The sequence below is a fragment of the Trichogramma pretiosum genome, unplaced genomic scaffold, assembly GCF_000599845.2.
Source record: "Trichogramma pretiosum strain Unisexual culture from Peru unplaced genomic scaffold, Tpre_2.0 scaffold54, whole genome shotgun sequence".
NCBI classification, from domain to species: Eukaryota; Metazoa; Arthropoda; class Insecta; order Hymenoptera; family Trichogrammatidae; genus Trichogramma; species Trichogramma pretiosum.
In genome coordinates this window covers 1,109,463-1,133,166 of record NW_019641628.1, presented here as the reverse complement: position 1 = coordinate 1,133,166, position 23,704 = coordinate 1,109,463, and the positions used below count along the sequence as shown (strand labels likewise).

At 42.3% G+C, this 23,704-nt stretch overlaps 2 protein-coding genes across 2 annotated transcripts; one reads left to right on the top strand and one right to left on the bottom strand.

Annotated features, from left to right (window-relative positions):
* Positions 1–8,648: 8,648 nt before the first annotated feature.
* LOC106654299 (phenoloxidase 2-like) lies at positions 8,649–11,624 on the top strand. Its single transcript, XM_014374093.2, has 7 exons — positions 8,649–8,819; positions 8,909–9,116; positions 9,191–10,035; positions 10,269–10,397; positions 10,462–10,807; positions 10,895–11,133; positions 11,207–11,624. Exons 1-7 carry the CDS (start codon positions 8,700–8,702, stop codon positions 11,546–11,548), a joined length of 2,229 nt encoding a protein of 742 aa, XP_014229579.1. The 5' UTR covers positions 8,649–8,699; the 3' UTR covers positions 11,549–11,624.
* An 83-nt stretch (positions 11,625–11,707) lies between these two features.
* On the bottom strand, positions 11,708–13,226 carry LOC106654300 (putative pre-mRNA-splicing factor ATP-dependent RNA helicase DHX16). The gene has a single exon (XM_014374094.2). It carries the CDS (start codon positions 13,149–13,151, stop codon positions 12,024–12,026), a length of 1,128 nt encoding a protein of 375 aa, XP_014229580.1. The 5' UTR covers positions 13,152–13,226; the 3' UTR covers positions 11,708–12,023.
* Between the last annotated feature and the right edge of the window lie 10,478 nt (positions 13,227–23,704).

Sequence of the window (23,704 nt, the reverse complement as noted above, 5' to 3'; positions counted from 1 at the left end):
ATATAGTCTCAAGAGTCGAGCTTAATATTTTTCGTCAAGATCAATGGACCCGTAAAGCCCCCCGCAGCACATCTTCGCTGCGGTCGTAAAAAGTGTCCGCGCAAACGTTTAACGGGCTAAACGTCTGCCCGTACAACAGCGTGCAGATACACTCGTAGTATAGTGTGAACGATCGAGAATTACGGGCACACGAGCTTCCGGCTTTCTTGTCTCTCTCTCTCTTTCTTTTATATACGGTGTGCAGCTGAGGCCACTGAAAGCGCATCACGACGCGAAGCGACGAAGCCTCGATTTTCCGTATATCCTCGGCTGCTGCTGCTGCTGCTCGGGGACGACGAGGACGAGGCGAGCGCGCTGATACTCATCATCCGTCTGTATATGACCTCGCGGCGGCGGCAGTTGGCCGTGCTCTGCGTGTGCACGAGGTGCAGTACCTACACATAGCGAGATTCCAGCTAATGTGTGTGTGTGTATATTACGTATATATATATAGGGCTAGCTGCTTTGTCTCCTTCATTCTGTTGCTGTTGCTGTTGCTCGTCGTCGCTTCATTAATTGCGCCGCGCGCGCAATAGCAGCTGTGTCGTCGTCGGTGTATTCCTACCATGTGTACCTCTCTATGTTCATTTAGTACCTCTATACTCTCTTCATGCCTCCTGCGGTACTTCGAAACCTCTGTTCTTCTCTTGCACTCCGTAGAGTAGCTCGCGCGCGCGGCGCGGCGCAATTAAAAGCTCTCCTCGCGAGTCGTCGAGAAAGAGAGTGCTGCAACTGATGAGTTTTAGTTTAGGTTTTGTATCTTATAATGTACTACTATTACTACGTCGTACTGCTGTATCGCGAGCGAGCAGTGTGCAACGGCACACGATATGCGCGGAATCCCGAAGCTCCCGTATAGTACTACGATATACATTTTCTCGCGGTATGCCACCTATTAGCCAAAGTAAATCTTTCTCTCTCTCTCTCTCGCTATGTGGAGTTACAAATGGCCGCGTATGTGTGTAAATAAGTGCCACAGCGCGTCCAGTTGCGTCGTCTCTCTCTCTTTATTCTGCATTGTTTTTGTTTTCCTCGCGAGCCACCCGCGTGCACGCGCGCGTCTATACGTCGAATAGTTTTTCGTCATATCGACGTAAGTAGTCGCGATGCTGCCGGTATTTCTCTATATATCTCTACATCGATGTTGCGTTGTCTCGTCGTATATACGCGAGAAAAAAAGGATTCGCGACTTGTGCCTGCTGTCTCTGTGTGCGGCACTCGGAGCATAAACAGTAAACACACACAAAACAACACAAACACGTGTTCGCCGAACGATCAGCGCTTTTCGAAAGAACAGCTTCATTATTTTGACCCGAGAGAGAGAGAGAGAGCAAACTTCATTATCAAGCGTAACGTATATAGTACTCGAGACTGCTTATTTGTCTTTGGGGCTCGTCGTCGTTCGTCGTCGAGGTCGCGCGTGCACTACATAATGCAGCTTTGTGTGAGATGTGCGCTGCATGGAGAGTCTTCGCGGAGAGCGAGAGACAGAGAGAGAGAGAGAGAGATGACAAAGAAATCACTGCTGCGGACGCTCGAGGCTGTAAACACGATGCACAGATAAATGATGATACGGTCAGCTCGAGCGGACGAAGTAATTTTTGAAAATCGCGAGGATAAAATAGTAGATATGACCCCATCTTGATACTTTGAGCTAGACGGGAGCTCGCTACTCCGTTCTCCATTTTACGTGTCTAATATCAAGACTGTCAAGCCGAAACGGGAGCCTATGTATCAAAGTACGAAATGCATCCAATTCGTAATACAAACGAACCATTACGTTCCGAACAATGAGACACACGCACATTTGAATGAAGCCATTTACATCGAGTCGTTGAGTGCATCGTGTATATATTTTATATTATTATAGGTGCACACGCGTACCGCGTGAGAATTAGAGAGACGAAGCCGAGGAGGAGGAGGATAGGATCCCACAACGAAAAGTGTCGCGTGCTCGTATATCCTACGTGTGTACGAGTACGAGTGCGTCGTCGTCTGTCTCCTTTCGAGTGAAAGTGCGCGGCGCATACACGTTCGCGCGAGCTGCTCGTGTCGCAGGTTCACTTTTTATGCATTATAAATGGCAGACACGCGACCACATAATACGATGCACACGAGGCGAGTTTTCGCGCGCCTTCCGGGTGCAAGTGAGTCGCTGCAGCATAGCTCGCGAGTGAACTCGTGTGCCTGCGCGTGGTATCGAGCACGCAATACTACATACGTTATCGAATCTTGCATTATAGTGGTTCGGTGTGTCGAGTGCTGCTGCATTCGCGCTGCTTTTCTCTTAGCGTGAATTCGCTGAATCGATTGCGCGGACGATAAAATGAGAATGGAAACGATCGCGAATCGTATCATCGCATTATCGATCGAATTGGGGTGAACTAGTCGAGAGTAGAAGCTATATGCGTAAAGATGTAAATGCGCTTGGTGTGTCTTGTATTATCTAAATTGACAAAACGATTACATGCTGCTTTTTGTCCCTATAATATGTAAATGCACGTGTGTCAGAATGTTTATATAGCCTATTCATTGATTTGTTTTTATCGTTACATTTTTTCGTGCATTATGCAATAGATTTTAATTCTAAACTAATTATCATCTCAAAAACATCGCGGCAGTTTTATCAGTATTAAAAGTCGCTGAAAATTCATTGGCAAAGAGCTTCCTCATAGTAAAATGCTTTTTTACATAAGTTATTATATTGTCCCAATTACGCTGGTTCTTTCTTTCTGTAGTCTTACTTCCACTTTTAACTTATTTGACATTAACTTGATTGAATTTTATAGATTTCAAATTAATTTTCGAGTGCATAAGTCCTGGAAGGAGGACTAATTCCGATGACAAACGCGAGATGGCTTGTGGCCCGTTTAAGCGTCAACACGCAATCAAAACAGTCTCGTTTGGTATAGGTATATAAGGCCAAGTACATTGGTAAGTTGCACACGCTACGTGAAAAACTGTTTCAATATCTCGGTTAGGAATTGAAACCGCTGAAATATTTTCTGTAATAATATTTTGACACCTTTCGCAAGTAATTATACTCTTCACATTTGGATATATTTTCATTAGGTTGGAAAAAAGTTGTTCAATATTAGAGAATGCATCAACCTTTTGCATTCTGTAATCTTTATCATAAGTTGGTGGGTAAAGAGTGTTTAAAATATACGCTCTAAAAGTATAAATACTTCCTACCAGTCCTTTCTCAGCATAATTTAATAATGTCGATGCATAGCATAAAAAACAAAGCTTCATTCGTACAAGATTCTATTTATGATCTGAATGTATCTGAATTTATTACTGCTTGGCATAACAGTTTAATGATGGTATCAAATGCACACGTGTTTACAATTTTCGTAACAACGGTTTTTTGGTTCTAATTAAAAACCATTCATAAGATTACCTCTTCTTGTAATTTTATTTGTTTTTATTCTAAGGTTTATTAAGACCTGTACTTTGTTCAAATTCATTAAAATAGTCGTTACATTTTCTTTTCACTATTTGCACCACTGAAACCTTTCCAAAATCCGTAAAATTCTAAAATGTCTTCATTTGAACTATTACTTATACTACTATTTATACTACTCTACTTGCTATCCACACATTGAAAAATATTTTCTGTGCCATTATAGTACTTTTTCAACATCCATATAATTCATTGTCATTACAATTTATTGTCTTCAATGACGACATTAAAAATATTTTCTACGCCATTAAAATCTTTTTTAACAAAATCTTTCTACACTTCCCGAAACTTATTTTAAATAGTATATAAATGAATAAAAACAAAACGAGAGAAAGAGTTTGTGCGCAACGCGTGAAAAGTTCTTTTTTTTTCATTTTACTCGGTGCTGCGAAGCTCGCGAACGGCTCCATTGTCTGCTCGTGCTCGTCACGAAATTCTCACACGATAATATTATACGTTAGCGCAAACTCCAGAGAACAACGTGCTCGGTCTCACACACATTCACGTTACGTATTGTTTTTTTTTTTTTGTATTAAAAATGCAGGCATGTACCGTTTCAAGGATTATACGTATCGAGACTCGGTGAAATTATTGCTTGCAATACTTTTCGACACTTTTTGGTTTTTTCCCTATTTAACGCGCGCATTAGGCGCTATCCAACGGCGATTGAAAAATCCACGTCTACTCTGAACGTTTTACGTTGGAAAGATAATGTTAACAAGAGCTCGAGCAGTGACAAGCTTTTATAAAATAGGTGCGCGACCTACCGGTAGCTGCTGCTGCTGCCACCGAGATGATGGACTCACGCGCGCATTACGAGAAAGACAGAGAGAACGAGGGACAGATATAGAGACCGAGAGAGAAAGAGAGAATAGGAGATCGAGAAAAAAGCGTGACAAGCCCGGATAGCTCCATCAGACACTTGTCCGACACGCTCGTCGCGGCTGCCGCTGCTGCCGCGGCTATGTAGCAGCAGCAAATAAATAGAGTCCCAGACTTTTTTATCCATGTTGCGCGGAACGTGCTTACTTTTATTTTTCTTCATTGCTACACGAGACTCGGGCGTGCGCGCGTAAGTCGTTGAATTCCGAACGATTTCTTTCTAGCGGTGCGAGTGTATCGAGCGGTCGAAAGCGCAGGTGAAGCGATGAAAACTTGATGGATTGACAGGATATCGGGTAAAATCATGTACGAAAGAATTAATCATCATTAGCATCGATTGAATCAAAAGAGGATTTTAGCCAGTGCAATGATTTTCCTTTCATAAAATTTGTGGCCTGAAAGTGCTATCGAAGCAAGCGCATTTTATAACGAGAAACTTGATGCAATCAATGTAATTCTTTATAAAAATTTAAGAAATAGAACATTATTAACCAATTATCGATGAAAAATATTTGGAGTGTATAAACTAACGAAATGATTATAAAAAATGCATTCCTAGTCCGAATAATCATTGGAAAAAAAATCGCCCTCGACTCGAGATGGACTGACACTCATTATAAAGATGCGCGCGAAGCCCCCCTGCGTAAGGTGCTAGGTACACACATTATAAATAATTGAATGGTACACCGCAAGGAATGTCGCTATTTATATGCATCCGATTTTTATTTTTTTTTATTACGCGAACAAAACGACCGCGCGGACTCTGTGCGTCGAGCTTTTCGAACGCGCGTCCGCGGCTGGCGCGCAAATTTACACATCTTCGTTTGTCACCGTGCGAAAGCGCGAGGATAATCCATACACACACACACACACACACATATACGGACACGGTGCACCAACTCCGATATATAATCAAACTGTCCGCGCAGTCCAGTACGTGTATACATAAAAGGCTCACGCGTGTCTATATACCTCGCGTCGAACCTTCAGAAGCAAAATCCGCTCCGCGATTCCATATTCTCATGAATCTTTCCGAAACTACTTCTCCAAGAGTCTGTCCGTGTGATGCGTATGTACACGCTGCAGCGCGTTGCGATCGCTTGTGACGGTTCTGGCAATGCTAATTTGGCTTTCACGCGTTGCTTTTGCGCTCGTGTACTTACTTACTTACTTACTGCAACTGTACGGCAGCATCAGCAGTCGCTCATGCGAGAGGTGCAACAACAGCAACAGCAACAATTCCTGGTTGCGCGCAGCAAGTGCAGCATATAATACAGTGTATGCGCACAGCGAGAGAGAGAGACGAGGGTATGAATAAAAGAGCCGACCGATAACGACCGAGCTGCGCGCGCTAACGACCCCCTCGTCAATTCAATTCGCATATCTCTCTTTCTCTCTCTCTCACTCGAGCGAGCGAGCTTGTAACATGCGTGCGAAGCTACTTTTCGATCACACACACACGCCTTTTCGTATATATATTATACACGTCTATCTGTAATGCTGCTGATGCTGCTGCTGCCGCTCGTATAATATATAATGCTCTCTTTCTCATGCTTGAGCTTTGCTGTATAGCGAGGCAACACAACATACCGAATAGTTCTTTCTTGCAGCTCTTCTTTCTTTCTTTCTTTCTCTCGTCGCTCTCGCTCTCTTATATATATCTCGTCTCGACGAAGGCCAGCAGCAGCAGCCGCGCGACTCGCGAGAGAGAGAGCGGAAAAATCATTCCGTTCCGTAGGCGATTATATCCATGGGATCTGTCGACTTTGCGCGCGCGAATCTAATAGAACTAGTTGTAGCTTCTTCTTCTTCTTCTTCTTCATCGTCGTCTTTCCTCTCGTCGAGATAGTCTTCTTCTTTCTTTCTTTTCAAGGACGCGCGCGTTTACACGCTTACTTTATTTATATGCATTGACAATTGGCAAGAGAGCGAGATATAGAGAGAAGACGAGACCATTGGAAAACCGCGCGAGAGCTGGAATCTTCGAGGTGCATCATCATAGACACGTATACAACGGAGAGAGAGCTTCGAGAAAAAAGGAGGAGTGCTGCAGAGCTGCCATAACACTGTAGGCTTAGGGTGTGTGTGTGTATTATATTATACATGTACGCTACCGATGGTCGCTTATAAATAAGCCGCTTTATAATACGCAGGGTTTTCCTATATCGTATACTTTCGATAAGGATCGCGGAGCGTGTCTACATGTATTTCGAATCGCACACACGGGGTACCACCATAGGCAGTTCTCTCGCTCTGACACCTGTCCACCCGGATGGATGATATAGCTCGCGGAGGTGAGCAGATCCTCGCGGATCGTTGCCGTGAGCTTCTTCTTCGTATACACAGCAGCTTCGCTGTTTTCCTATAATACATAGAACGTGTATAAATTCTGACTCCGATCGTTGCGCGATGCCTACGAGCCTATCACGTAATTTTTTATTATAAAAATTATGCGAGCGCTCGCGTAAACCTATTTATACGTTATTATGCTCTCGCGTATACATATATGAGTGCTTGCGAAATCATTTCCCAATATGTACGCGCGTTAATGTATCTGTATTATGTGCCGACCCACAGCCCCCCACGGATCGTTATAAACTATTTCCAAGTCAAATCGGCTCGGGATTTACGATGTTTAAATCAACGGCGTCGTATTTGGATTCACTTTGTCGATCGATGTCACATACTTAATGCGGAATTCCTGATGGTTATGAAACTTATGAGAACTGTGGAGACCAATGAAGATTTGCAGCTTTTTTCTGATCTACAATTGCGCTTTGAAATAATGTCACTTTCGTTTCAATAAATGTCGAACAAAGTAAATACTCTGACCCTGTTGGAAATGTTTAAATTGGCTTGTTTTTGGCAATTTTGAAATCGAAATTTTAACTGTATAAAAAAAATTAAGATCAGTTTTCAAACGCTCTGAATGTGACAATGCGGCTTTAAGTTTCCACCACTAGATGGCGAATACCTGCATAATGAAAACCTGCAAGTGGCAAAGTACAAATGATTGTATAAGTCAAAGCAGGGCATCTAACAAAAGTTACTTGATAGGTGGTCCGTATTGTGTATTTAAAATATTAATTGCCAAAAGTTGTTTGTACGTCAGGCTGTTGTACCTACTCATTGCTTATTGAAAACTAAAATTTAATCAGAAACGTACAGCACAGTACAATTATGAGCGACATATGTATATACATTCGTTATACTTTTTGCCTAGGTACATCGCTTGTTAAGCACACACACACACACCGACAAATAAAGAAAAATCATTGGCCGCTTAGTCTAGTTACCTCGTGCCCCTCGCGCGCGCACGAGAGCCGATATACAGCTGCAGTGTTTTATTGCCGCTGCATGCTTAAATCCTTTGTACTGACTCGAGCGAGATCGGTAGATGTATAATTTCCTCTTTCTCTCTCGCTCGGACCTGAGGTCACGACAATAAAAGGTTTGCGGGGCCTCTATACAATGTTTCCAACTCGTCCATTTAAATACTGCAACATATACTTGTTCGGTCAATAACGATATACGTGTGTGTGTGTGTGTGTGTGTTCGATAGTCGCTCGCTCTCAAGGGCTTATAAGCTTGGATTAAAAAAAAAAAAAAAAACAAAAGTAAAGAGGCAACTCACGTTTTTAGCATAAAAATGTTTTCTCCGAGCATTTAGTTGGGTGCTTTAATTTTACAGAAACCTTATTTTCTCGCGATTGAGACAAGTTAGATCGAGCGATCTTTAACGCATCGACTTCCGTTTTTCTTTCAATTCCCATCAAAATGAACAATTTAAGTAGCTTCGACATAATTACGTGTAATCGTGTTCGCTCTTTCAAGGTCCTCTAGACATTTTAATAATAAAATCGGGACTAATTAACTAACACTGTACTACTGCTCTCATTTGTTGCACTGCGTGCGGTTAAGCGTCGATAGCGATTTTGTCTAGCGTCGACTAGCTGCCTCGCTTATCTCTCGTTTCGCGGAAATGACACACGAACGTAGCTAAAGTAACACTTGTGTTCGATACATTGTATGCAACAATGTATATGTAAAAGATTATTTTTCCGTCTATGCAAATGCAACGATCGCAGGAAAAATAGAGTTTATGCGTGATACGATAAACGAATGTCGCTTGGCGTGGATTTTCGTCGATGGTTTGTGGTTTTCCGTTTTCCCGATCGTTTTGTAGTTCGCAGTAGTTTACGAAAATCGTGTATAAATAGTTGGATGCAATTGCATCTTGCAACCATTGGTTATACATCATTGTAGAAGCGCGCTCTGATACATTGATTTTCATTTTAATAACTGACTAAAAATGTCGGCGATACGCAAATCCGATCTTTTGTCGTTGCTCTACCGTATACGAGAGCCAGTTTATTATCCGAAAAATGATTTGGACAAAACATTGTTCATCGAACTGTCTCCGGAATATTTAGTAAGTACAGTAATAGTTTATTAATTACAGAGTAAATTTTAATATTAAAATTTTCTATCTATATTTTTTCAAATTCTCTCGTCAAACAGCCGCGAAAGTACCAGACGAAAGCACCTCAAATTCTGTCGCGATTCGGCGAGCAAGATGGGCGCAGAATCGACATAAGTTCGATGCTGCGCGACGACTTGCTGAACATCAAGCTCGACGAGGTGCAGACCGTCGACAGACGCGATCAGTTCTCTCTGTTCGTACCCAAGCACCATCGAGCCGCCAACAAACTGTTGGAAATATTTTTGGGTAAGAATCGAGAGCACGACGACGATATACCTACGCACCGAAATTAGGCGCTGACCAAAAATTTTTCCACGCAGGTCTCAAGAGCGTCGACGATCTCATGGCTTTCGCGGCTTACGCGCGCGAACGCGTGAATCCGGCGCTGTTCGCCTACGCCTACTCGGCGGCCCTGCTGCACCGGCCCGACACGAAGAATCTCGTGCTGCCGCCCGTATCGGAGATATTCCCGCACAACTTCGTGGACGCCCAGACGATCGCCGAGGCCAAGGAGTCGGCCGACATCCTCGCGAGCCCCAGCGATCGCGTGGCCATCGAGATACCCCAGGACCTCACGGGCAACGATCGCGACATGGAGCACCGGCTGGCCTACTTCCGCGAGGATCTCGGCATCAATCTCCACCACTGGCACTGGCATCTGGTCTATCCGCTGGACGGGCCCGCGGCCGTCGTCACCAAGGACCGTCGCGGCGAGCTCTTCTACTACATGCATCATCAGGTGCTGGCGCGCTACAACGTCGAGCGCATGTGCAACGGCCTGGACATGGTCAAGCGGCTCGAGTGGGACGAGGCCATCGAGGAGGCCTACTTCCCGATGCTGAACTCGGACGTGTCGGGCCGCGACTGGCCCTCGCGACCGGCCAATCTGCGCCTCACCGACATCAATCGGCCCGATCTCCAGCTGAGCTTCAGCATCGACGATCTCAAGCGCTACGAGGAGCGCATCTACGAGGCCATCCACAAGAAGGTCGCCCTCGACGGCAACGGCCAGAACATCGACCTGCTGAACGAGCAGGGCATCGACGTGCTCGGCAACATGGTCGAGGCGAGCATACTCACGCCCAACGCCGATTACTACGGCAATCTGCACAATATGGGCCATTCCGCGATCGCTTACATACACGATCCCAAGTATCAATACATCGTGAGTAAAAAAAGTTGTTGGCTGTTCGGAGGACAGTTCGTGCATTACATTTTGATTATCACGAATATTTTATGAACCCGTGAAAACAAATTTTACGTGCACGAAAATTAACAATTTTATGACACTCTATTAAATTTTTCGTGCACGAGCTGTCTCTTGAATAGCCACTTAATTAAAAAAAAATAAGTTAAAAAATAAACGAATTTTGTTAAAAATTTTAATTGTTAAATTAGCAATCTGCCGCTGTTATGTCGGAAACGATGACTGCCATGAGAGATCCTGTATTCTACAGATGGCACAAAGTGATCGATCAACTGTTCGTCGAGCACAAGCATACCTTGACGCCTTACACCGCCGAAGAGGTGAGCAACGCCGCAATTCGATAAATCGAGTCGCTTTAAATTATTTACAATACCAACGTTACAGCTGACATTCGGAGGAATTCAAGTGACGGGTTTGGAGGTGTGCTCGTACAACGATCAGCAGGTCTGCCGGCAGGACAGAAACGTCCTGCAGACGTACTTCATGCGCAGCGACATCGACATGAGCCGAGGCCTGGACTTCACGCCTCGCGGCCCGATTCTGGTGCGCGTCACCCATCTCAGCCACGACGAGTACGCCTTCACCATTCGCGTGAACAACACCACCGGGCGCAGGGTCATCGGCACCGTGCGCATCTTCATAGCACCGGTCGTCAATAACAAGAGGCTGCCCACCACCCTGGCCGAGCAGAAGACTCTGATGATAGAGCTCGATCGATTTGCCGCCGAACGTACGTGACGCGCGCGTTGCCTTTTTTATAATAAACTTTATTATGCGTTGATTTTAAAAATGAACGATATTTTGTGGGGCCACGCAGTGAGTCCCGGCGCTTCGACCATCGTGAGACGATCGATCGACTCGGGCGTGACCATCCCGTTCAAGCAGATATTCCGCGATCTGAACGCCAACAGGCCCGACGACGACTCTTACAGGGAGTTCGACAGCTTCAATTATTGCGGCTGCGGCTGGCCCCATCACATGCTGCTGCCCAAAGGAAGCCGAGGCGGCTTCGACATGGAGCTCTTCGTCATGATATCGGACTACAGCCAAGATAAGGTGAGCTATATACACATAATGTTCGATCTGTATCATTGATTTTTTTTTACGAAAACAAAAATGTATACGACAGGTCCAAGGCAACGGCGAGCCGGCCCTCGGCGAGTGCAAGACCGGCATGATAATATGCGGCCTCAAGGACAAGTTCTATCCGGACCGCAATCCCATGGGCTATCCGTTCGATCGGGCCATCCGCACGGGCGTGAACACGCTGCAGAACTTCATGACTCCCAACATGTTCAGCGTGCCCGTGAGGATAATGCACGACGATCAGGTGAGGCTTGGCCAGGTCCTGGCCGACCAGAGCGTCTCGATCAAGGACCTGAATCAGGATCTGGTGAACGCCGCTCCACCGACGACCAGCTTCGGCGTTAATCGCGCCACCACGACCGCTAACAATCGCGGGTCCGCTTGACGAGCTGATAATTGTGAAATTACTCTTTATGTGTTTTATTCGAAATGTCCATATGAATTATACTTATTTTGAAGCATCCAAATTCGATCGTTTTATTATTACCAGTACTGAAAAAATTGAAAGACTCCGTTACGTAGAGTTGAGTAAAATCATAAAAAGTAGCCAATTACGTATGAGTTTTTATTAGTTCAGTTTACAAACAAAATTATTATGAATTTTCAACTCATATTTATGCATATATACATTTTTTCGTGTATACAACTCGCTATAATTTTACGAAAATTCTACAAACTTGTTTATGATTAAATAGATTGAATCGAAAGATTCGATGAGTCATCGACGTACCATATTTACATTTAGATAAAATGGTATCGCTCAATTTTTTTTTTCGGTAAAATTTGTCAACAACAACAATTCGTCTTTTTGTGATGCGCATAATTTATAAAATTATCATTTGTAAACTTGAGCTTGAAACTTAGACTCGTTTGCCTATACATTTATATATTATATTGTGCCTCATTATATATTTTTCGTGCCTGAATGAAATATTGCACGATTTACATTCGTAACGCTCGACCACATTTTGGTGTTTTTCTCTTATGTGCTCGTGAAATTCAATTTGTTCCTCAAATCCCTTGAGGCACGAGTTACACCTGAACCGAATGATATCTTCTTCCCTTTCATGAGCCATGCTCTGATTTGACTCCATACGGTTTTCTCTGCAAGCGGTTTTCACTTTTGCCTTCTTGTTTTTGTTACCTTTTATTTCATGAACTATTTTCCGAGGCTCCTTCTTTTTTCCTTTTTTCTTCTTCTCATCGACTATGTTTTGATTCGGCTCAATACGGTTTTCTTCCACACTTTCATGAGCTATGCTCTGATGTGGCTCAATACGATTTTCTTCCTCGCTTTCATGAGCTACGCTCTGATTTGGCTCAATACGGTTTTCATCCTCGCTTTCGTGAGCTATGCTCTGATTTGGTTCAAGATGGGTTTCTTCCTCGCTTTCATGAGCTATTCTCTGATTCGCCCCTGCTTGGCTTTCTTCCCCAAATTTTAGAAACACCATTTGACTTTTCCTCCTTTCCCTTTCTCTCGTGTTACATGCTTGGCTTTCCTTCTCGAGTTTTTCCGCCAATCTCTGACTTCTCTTTATCCTATTCTTCGTGAATCTTTCTCTCGCTGCCCTTCCTTCAAACCGAGCAAGACGCGACCTGTTGAATCTTTCATCAAATTTATCGTAATCCGGATCCTTGTCCGAATTTTCATTCGAAATCTCATCCGAAATCTCATTCGAAATCTTATCCGAAGTCTTATTGACCCGGGCTTTTGATAAATTTCTCGATGGAACGGCTGACGATTTTAAGAGTCGGTCTTGCCCAGGAACGTGTGACGTGTGAAAGTCTGTTTTCTTGAAGTGTCGCGAGCATACCCTCATGCTGTCGCTTACTTTTTCAATTTTCAATGCCTTTTTCCACTTCGTGACTACGTTGCGAAGACGTGATTCCATTCTAAAGGGAAATCTATGGAAAGTGAGGCAATTTCCTTTTTTCGATTTACTTTTACACCCGCTCACGCAACATTTAGAACTCGATTCGGACATACTAAACACTTTTATTGGAGCGTTTAAGCACTTGTCGACTCTAACGAATTGAACGGACTGACGGCTATAAACATTCGACTGTTGACACTTGCCAGGCGACTCTCAGCGTAACTACAATAGTTTACAGAGTTTGTAGCTGTCCTTGAAACTGTAAAATTAATAATATTTTTAGATAAATTTGAAATCGGCCTCGTTTCTTAGGCAACAGTAATTTCAAGTTAGCTTCCCATACGTAGTAATTTTATAAAATTTTATAAATTAGAACGTATTACCAACCCTTCGTAGAAATTCTCAACATTAATGTCTAATGACCAAATAAATTATTGTTTAAAATGTTTTAAAATAGATTGCCACGAATCTGCTTGTTTTTGGTACTTTTTCTGTTAAAATTATGTTACAAATATATTAAGCTCATTTCGAAAATTCAAAAAGTGACGATTCATCTACTTCAAAAAATCTAGTCAAACACTGATATTTTTTTGCGGCAATGCCACTTAACGACTCCACCGCTAGATGGCAAATACCTTTATCACTTAATCTGCAAGCGACAAAGTAATACAATACAATAAATACAATTGTTATCCACAACAATACAATGTGCTCTACAACAATACAATCATTTTTATAATAACAATGTTTCTAATGTCGTTTTCACGATAAAGCATATTTTTCGGCAGTTACTAACTAGACATATGAGTTTGAGCATTCTACCAGAGAACAAAGCAAATCCGTCCGATCGAAAAAACATGTAAACTGTTTAAATTTCTACACGCAGTGATATACTACCAATCTCACAAAATACTCAAGATATCGCTGTACATGATATTCCACATGCGAAAAATACCCCTACTTTGCATATATGAGTGCGCGTGGTGAGCGCTAAAGAGCGACTATAAACGAAAGAAAAAAGAAGAAGTTCCGCAACGAGAAAAAGTGTCGATCGTTGCGGTGTGGCCGCCGTCGTGCGTCTATGCAGGACTATATTCCACAGAGACGAGCTGCAAGAAAGGATATAGTCTTCGGCTCGACTCGAACGTTTCGAGCAGCGATACATCATCCCCTCGAGGGTATTTTTCAACGAAGCTCGGTATTCCGAGTCAACGACCAGTTGAGCTATCGCTCGTGCTCGAGCCCGACACTATTATATGCGAGTTTTAATAAGGCTGTTATTATTATATCGATGCCCGAGACGAAGAGAGAGAGAGAGAGAAAGAAAGAAAGCAGCTCGTCGGGTCTGCCTAGTTTACGCGACAACGACGACGACGACGAGGTCGTCGTCATTTTCCTCATAACAAGTCCGCGCGATCGGCGTGCGTGAAACGAAACAAAGTTATATATACAGCCGCATTCAAGTTGCAAATTAGCAACAGCAGCAGCTTCATGGGCGAGAGATGGACAGGCGCGTGGGCGCGAGAGATCGATGATGCAAGTGCGCCTCGCTGTATATATATGAGCTTATTATTATATATTCGCTCTTTCTCTCTCGTGGCGCCGCTGCGACGTCGTGTCCACTCACACACCTCGATTCATTTTATATAGAGCGTAAGGCTGCACCGGCCAAGGTAAATACCTATACGTCTCGCGACTGCTTTTACCAACCTACGTGTTGCATAGTCGATTTCACGCCATTCATATGGTGATACAGTTGAGCGTGTTTACGCGCTGATTTACTTTTTACAGTTTAAAAGATGAATTTTAGAATATTGAGCTGTTGTGTCGTTCCCAATTACAGAGGCACCATTGCAATATTAGTTACAAATTATTTAAAAATGAAGATTTAGCATGAAATTGAGGAGGCTTTGGTTCACTGGATAATTTATTTTACGAAATCGAAATAATGGATGTATATAAACTCGCCTCCACTCGTCTCGCGAACTTTTTATGAAGATTTTATTGAAAGCTGTATATTCGAGAGGACCTGACAAGAGACCTGATAAGAATAACACGATGTTTCAAAAAACTAAAACTAGTTTTCAATCTCTAAATACGATAGTTTAGATCTCTACCACTAGATGGCGAGTACCTTTATCAGTAAATCTGTAAGTGGCAAATTCAACAAACTGTATAAGTACAAGCATACTTCCGATTCTCAGCATTTTCGAATAAATTCATCAATCAGATTGAATATTTTCATATTTTAATTATTATTTTGATTTACTTATTTAAAGCATCCTTCGTATTTCACGGTACGAAGACCAAGACTCAAGAGGAGGCACAAGCTCGTTCGTAGAAAGCACTCACAACTAAATAATATTAAAATAGAATTTCATAGCACAATACAGATAAGTCATGCGCTCCAAAACTGTAGCGTGCAATGGAAGTTTTACACTCTTATAAATAATCTCCAAAAGCGCATGTCTTATTCCTAGCGGCTTATCGCTATATATCCGGACTGCACCCCAATAATCTTGATTATTTTGCTTTCCACTGCAACCAAGGGCCTCAACTTAATGGTGTAAACACTTCGCCATCCAATGAACCTGTTTATAATTCTCATGGCAAAAATAATCAGTTTATCTGCGAATTTCATTAATTCAGAATGACGATATTATTGTGTGAGGATTATTAAAAAGTCAGATCTGAAGAAGATATGCAAAAAACTTTGCTTGAACAACTACAGGTAACCAAGTAGCCAAATTAAAACACCACCATGACAATGAACACAAGGGGAGTTATGATAGTTGATAACACGTTGATGAAGTTCAGAGACGGTACCATCATTTCGGCACAATTTTTATTGAAATTTTAGAAAAACAAGTGCATAAATATTCATACATATTTACAATTGTCAGACATAATTTCTTCTCACCACTGTGGCATGCTTAATCTTTGCGACATTCGTGTACCGTCCTTTGGTGCACAAACAATTTTGATTTTTGTCTGAATTTCTTTTCGCACTTGTCGCATGCATAATATTTAAGACCTTCGTGTATTCTCTCTTGGTGCCGAAGCAAATCTGTTTTTATTCCAAATTTTTTCTCACACCTGTCACATGCAAAATCTTTCCGACCTTCGTGTACCGTCTTGTGGTGGGTAAGTAAATTACATTTGAGTCCGAATTTTTTTTCGCATTTCGCGCATGGATAGTCTTTGCGACCCTCATGTACTGTCTTTTGATGGTGAAATAAACCCGATTTTTGCGTAAATTTTTTCTCACACTTGTTACATGCGAAATCTTTCCGACCTTCGTGGACTGTTTTTTGGTGTATTTTCAAATTGTTTTGAATCCCAAATTTCTTTTCGCATTTGTCACATGCATAATCTTTGCATCCGTCGTGTCTTATCCTCTGGTGCCTAAGCAATTGCACTTTTTGTCCAAAATTTATTTCACACTTGTCACATACGAAATCCTTGCGACCTTCGTGGACTGTAATTTGGTGCCTGAGCAATTGCTGTTTTAGTCCGAATTTTTTCTCGCACTTGTTGCACGCGAAATCTTTGCAACTTTCGTGTACTGTCTTTTGGTGCCGCAACAAATCTCTTTTTATTCCAAATTTTTTCTCACACCTGTCGCATGCAAAATCTTTCCTACCTTCGTGTACAATTTTTTGGTGAGAGAGTAAAGACGATTTTTGTTTAAATTTTTTTTGACAATTTTCGCATGCGTAATCTTTCCGACCTTGATGGATTGTCTTTTGGTGGATGAGCAAAGTCGATTTTAGTCCAAATTTTTTTTCGCACCACTCACATGCGAAATCTCTGCGACCCTCATGGGCGATCTTCTGGTGCAAAAGCAAAGCACATTTATATCCAAATTTTTTTTCACAATTGTTGCATGTATAATCTCTACGATTTTCATGTACTATCTTTTGGTGGTAGAGCAAACTCGGTTTTCGTGTAAATTTCTTTTCACACTTCTCACATGTGAAATCTTTGCGACCCTCGTGGATTATTTCTTGATGTCTGAGCAGATGTGATTTTTTTCCAAAATTTCTTTCGCATTCGTTACATAAGTAATCTTTGCAACCCTCGTGGACTGTCTTCACGTGTATGAGTAAACTTCGTTTATTTGCAAATCTCTTGGCGCACCTTTCACATAAGTAATTTTCGAAAACTTCGTGGAATATTTTTTTGTGGTTAAGTAAAGATGATTTATTTTCAAATTTCCTTTCGCATTTGTTGCATGTGAAATTTTCGCGATCTTTGTGTACTAATTTTTGATGCGTAAATAAACTCGATGGTTTCACAAATTTTTTCTCGCATTGGTCGCATGGAAAATCTTTGCGGCTTTTATGTTCTGATATTTGGTGTCTGCTCAAATGACTTCGGAACTCAAATTTCTTCTCGCACTTGTTACATGTGAAACTTTTGCTACCTTTATGAACTAATTTTTGATGAGTAAGTAAAGTCGATTTTCTCACAAATTTTTTCTCGCATTGATCGCATGGAAAATCTTTGTGGCTTTTGTGTACTGACATTTGGTGTCTACTCAAATGACTTCGAAACTCAAATTTCTTCTCACACTTGTCGCATGTGTAATTTTTTTGTTTTTCGTGAATCGTATCTTGGTGGATTATCAAGCTCGATTCTAGAGTAAACTTCTCCTGACAAATATCACAAACATATTTTTTGCCACTTGAATTATCTTGAGAGACAACTTCCTCGGCTTGTCCATCACTTTTACACATTTTTGTACTTGAAATAAGCAAAAGATCCTTCTATTTAGGGCCACAAATTGAATGAGTAAAATTTAGCTTTTGGTATTATCGCTTGATTTTCATACCAATTTGATTTTACTATAAACATGGTCAATGTTTGAGGGACTATTTCAAAATCATTTCTCAGCATATTGTTGACAATTAAGCTAACGATTTATCCGTTTTACAATTTGTTTACAATATTTGAATTAGGTGACGATTTCTTTGGAGAAAGCTCGCCTTCAACATCGAGCAATTTTGATTAAATATGTTAATATTCATTCCCTCGAATTGGCCTCGACTCGCACTGCCTCAGTAGACAATCAAATTTAATCGAACCGAATTTATATTTCAAAGGCAAAGAATTATCAATCGATCGCCGTAATCGTCGCCTCGAGAGGCTGCTGCATTTCGCGCGCAAGTGCACGGACACACACACGCGTACGCAGTTCTCAATTTATTCGCTGATGTTGCATTTTCTTAATGCATCGTAACATCATTAGCGCGCGTAGAGCTTTTTGATAGAGGCGCTCCGTCCGGCACAAAAGTCGAGAGTCTTTGCTCTCCGTGCGCGTATACACGAACTCGGTACGCGTATATATAATTATGCCGTGGCGCATCATCGCGCATACAGAGTGTATACAAATATATATAGGGTTGCGAGCTGGAGCATAGGCAGCAGCAGCAACTGCAGAACGAAAGACTCGCGCTAATATCGCAAGTTCAAGGTGTGCAGTCCGCGCCCAAGCTCACGATCGAATGATGCTGCCGCTGCACCTTTTACATATAAAGGAGCTGCACGAAAGGCAGCGAGACGATCGCGAAGAGAGAGAGAGAGAGAGAGAGAGAGAAAGAACAAATTGCGAGTCGCTGAGTCTAACGCTGGTGATATTTCTGTGAGTAGTGTATATACGTACAAAGTATACCGCGACGAACGATAGCGCAAGTCGAGCGAGAGAAAGAGTCGGGAGACAAACGAGCGCGAGGAGTCAAAAGGTCCAAAAAAAAAAAAGAATCGTTCGCCGGCAACCTGCATATACATAGGACCTGTACGTGCGCCCATGTGTATAATCGCAGCAGCAGCAGCTCCTTGGCGCATCGGTAGCCGCCGCGAGCGCAGCTCGCGGTGAGATAGTCCTTGGCCCTTGATTCTCGCTCGCGTTCGCTCACCGTGTCTATGCATGTGTGCGAGTCTGTGTGCACAAGCTGCTGCGCTGAATAATACGCATTGGCTCGTATACACACGCACACATACTTAAAGTACATGAATGTGGAAGAGGCGCGTCAAGGTCCTGCGCGTGGAGTAACAGCAGCGGCAGCAGCAGCCGATTGCATTATTTCTATGCAGGTGGTCGCGCGGGCGCTAATAGGCCGCTGATCTCTCTCGTCCGTATATATATGCGTGTATTACGTTAGGCCTGGGCGCGTTATACATATAGCACGTGTATATGCTCGCGTATATGCAGCCGCGTATGTAACGTAATTGAGTATATATTCGCGAGAGAGGTGCTAATGCGCGCGCGACTCGAGACTCGATCAGTGAAATTTCACGTCGCGTATGTATAGGGATGGGTGACCTGCACTCGCTATATTATATACGAGAGGAAAGAAGAGCCTTGATTCGAGCTCGCGTGCGGTGAAGAATCCACCATACAGAGCTCTCCATGATTTCATAGCTCTCTCTCGCTCTCGATCTCTTTCTGGGCGCGTACAGCAGCACATATATACGCGCGTATATATTATAGCCTCCCGAGCTCGTGCACTCGGGTGCCGCGCACTTGCGCTCACCGCTGCACTATACCACGCGATGATCGTTTTTTAATGGACTCTATATAGGTAGACTATGTGTATACGTGTGTATATACGGGACGCACGGATCGCACAGACACACACACACACACACACACACACAAAGCTGCACAGCTCGCGAGTATACAAGTTGAAGGTCGCGCGCGCAGGGCCTCGCGCGCGAGTAGTACATTATGACGGAGTAATGGAAAAGTACACGCCGGGGACCCTTTTGTGATAAATGTTCGGCCGCGACCCTTTTGACGATCAGCTCCTACCTCTCTGTATATATATATGCGTGTGTGTAAGTGCGTGACGCCACGATATGTATAATACAAGTCGCCGCGCGCGCGAATCTTCTTTATAAGCGAGAGTATTGCTCGCAGCGACGATGCGCAATGTCACTTACTCTCGATCGGTACGCCCTTTATATATATATTCGAGACCGATCGCGCGCCTGCCTTCAACAGTCATTCGCGCCGGCCGATGCCGATATATAATAAAACGCTTTGTATTGTAAAGCGGCAGCCGACAGCAGCAGCGGCAGCGGATCGTCGGTTCGCGTGTCTGCGTATACATGTGACTTTAGCAATTTTATCGAGTGCCGAATTAACAACCTTTGCAATCGAAAGATTAAATTCAAAGCATATACGTATATAATGATACATACTCGCGACGCGCGACGGGCATAAAGAAAAACCTCTTCCTTAACTGCAGTCGTTTCTACCGACGTTCTCCTTCTCCTTTTTTTTTCTCACAATCGGCATCCGAAGCAGCTTTTATTGGATGACTGATTGACCGTATTGAAAAATTACTATTAATAAACTCCTCGCGGCTCTTAGTCCCTTTTCTTTTCTTTTCTTCGTTTCTTTCTTTCCTCTTCTCCTTCAATTTTTTTTTGCTTATTCTTCGCGACGCGGCGGCAGTATAACGACCAATCTTCGCTCTCGCGCGCGGTGACTTGCATCCGCAATTGCAATCGAAGGTAACCCCCCAAGTTTCAATCGTGTATAGCACACACACGCGCGCGTGAAAAATAAGACGTAATGAATGTAACTATCTCAGGCGTTACGAGCGAACAAGTGCACACTGCACATGTATATACGACTGGCATCGCGCGCGGACGCACTCATGACTTCGAGCTGCTGCTGCTGCTTTTCGCACGCGCGCACCTCGTGCGCCGATCGCTCGTTATTATGCAGTTATATCGTAAATGTGCCAAGTATGCGAAAGAAAGTATATTAATATCGCACTTTGAAGTCCGATAGTAATTTTTTTTATCACTATTCATTTTTTTTTTTGTTTTACGAGCGGCACGACTAGTTTAGTTCATAAAAGTTTCAATAATCGTGAAAAGCATATAATATGATAAACGCACTCGTTCACGTTTTATGTATTTATTTTTTTTCAGATCCATTCCACACCCAATTGAGTGTAATCGTTCGCCAATATCAGAGCTATTAAAGTATAATCACCAGGTAAAATCTCATTTTTTGACACTTCTGATCCAACTTTCATAGTCGTGAAACATGCAAACGTGTATAACTATGCAACAACGAAAAATGAATAATAAAAGCCCCGCACGAGTCAATTGCAATCATCAGCCCGCGAATCCATCAGTCCGCGCGCTGCGTCGAGGCCCGAGTATATATACACGTGTTTAACTGTATCGCTATTACTCGTACATTATAATACCTCGCCGAGAGTACACACATAGAGAGATACGAGGATGCATATTACTCGTCTCGTGGCCCTCGCGTGACTCGTATATGGATACACATGTGCGCCAGTATCCCATGATACACACCACATGAAGCGTTGACTGCCGTGTATACAACTCGCTGATGTATACTATTCGCATGTGCACGTGCTGTGTTTGTATACGTATATATATAGCCACACACGAGAGTATTTGGCATCGTTCAATGTTTAATACATGGGCATATACAGAGAATATGTGCGTGTATAATTTTAACGAAATTTAATAAGCGGCAAGCGTGTAAATATACTATACGTGTATGTGTGTGCAGTGTATACGTATGATGATCGAGCCTGGCAGATCACGCGCGGATACGGTGAATGCATATCATACACGAGATTTGGACCGTTATCGAAAATTGAATATCTTGGCGTATGGTATTTATGCTACGTATAGCTAGCGCGTCGACGGCGCATATGCACGCTCCGATGATGATGACGGTGAAGAACGACCCCCGATCGTATACGCACACTTGTATACGTCTTACTGATTTCTTCCCCGTTGAATTACGATTGAGATTTGACGCTTGATCGATTGATTTTTTCATGTACACGTGATTGGTCGATGCTTGCACCATCGGGATCTTCGAATTTTGACGCGTTTAAAGACCGCGTTGAGTATAACTGCAACATATATATATGTGAGCTTTTGGGACAGCAGTGGTATGCAGCGGGCGTGCACAGGTGTTTACATGCGTATGTGTACAATGATATAAGACATTTTTAAACAAATACTATTTTAGTAACGAAGCTCATGTAAGTTTAATTTATCCTTGTGTGATCAAATCAAATTTTAATTATGGTGTGTAATCAGTTTATTCTATAAAGAATTGAAAATGTAATATTACTAGCGGCACAGAAGGCAGAGCCCCTGCCCTCAGGGCTACCGCAGACCCCCTGGGTTCGGGTTGTAAGCAGTCGCGGTCAACGCCATCTGTCAGCGCATCCTATAGTTACTTTTTTTTATATGCAATAAAAATGACCTGATTGCTAAATTCAACCAATCGAAAAATGGCTCTATGGCGACCTTCATATTGTTACTAAGAATAACTGAGACCTTTATAATAATAAGTCATTGACAATATAGACAATTTTTACCATGTATTAGATGAAATACATAATGTAATTTCTTTGGTGAAAAAATTATAACTACTTTTTACTTCGTTTTGCTTCGTTGAACTTGGTTAAACTTCGAAATTTCATTACATGAAATTTTAGCTAACTACACGTATCAAAACTAACCAACAGCAAATAAGTAGAGCAGTGCTCGTTTTCTGTTATTTGCGTCGCTCATCTCGTATATGGCCTCTCTGCGTTTGCCACCTGACACACGTCGTTTTGCCAAGCATAGGTGGCGCTACGCTACAAGGGCGTCTGTGAGCGGCCATTTTCACACATAACTTTTATCACATAGACGCAGTTTGGAAAATTATAGCGAGCACGACACAGCTCTCCTCGCCAACCTTTTTGTGTTTAGTTGGTTATAAGTGAAAAATATGGAATCCAGTGACCTACTCAACTCTGCTGTCAGGTAATTCTCATTTTATGAGAATGAAATAAAAAATATTACAACAAAATACTTGATCATAGGAATTATTTTAGAGTGAAGGAGGAGCCTACTGAGGTGTTACTCAATGAAAATGATTGCGAGATGATTGACGAAAAACCTGATCTTAAAAATTTTCAACTATTATCGTTCCCACGAGATGATTTAGTAAGAGTTAATAATTATATGTGTAACTTATATTGTAATTATATGTAATTCGTATTTGATTTTTTGACAGACCCAAGCGCTTCAAAAGCGTGGTATTAAGCTTGAAAGTCAATTGAATAAGGAAGTAGAAATAGTTTTTGAATGTGAAGATGTAAAGCCCAATGTGGATTTGTCAATAGTTAAAAAAATTTACGATGATTCCTCACATAGCAATACAATTAAAATAGAACCCGCAGACGAAGTAAAACGGGAAGTTTTTGGCAACGTTGTAGATCAGTTAAATTTAAATTTGGACTCTGATTTTGTGGAGCAAAGTAAGAAACGAAGAACTGCAAAAAAATTTAACAACGAACATAACCTTAAAACATCCATCGATAGTGTCAAATATACATGTGATATTTGCGAAAAGACATTCGCAACAAAGCAAAGTCTTAAAATCCACATCGGTACGATGCACAATAGTGTGAAAAATCCATGTGATATTTGCAGAAAGACGTTTAAAAGGAAGGGTTATCTCAAAACCCACATCGATAAGGTGCACAACGGTGTTAAACATGCATGTGATATTTGTGGAAAGAAATACTCAGAAAAGAGTTACCTCAAAAAACATATCGACACAATGCATAATGGTGTTAAACATGCATGTGATATTTGCG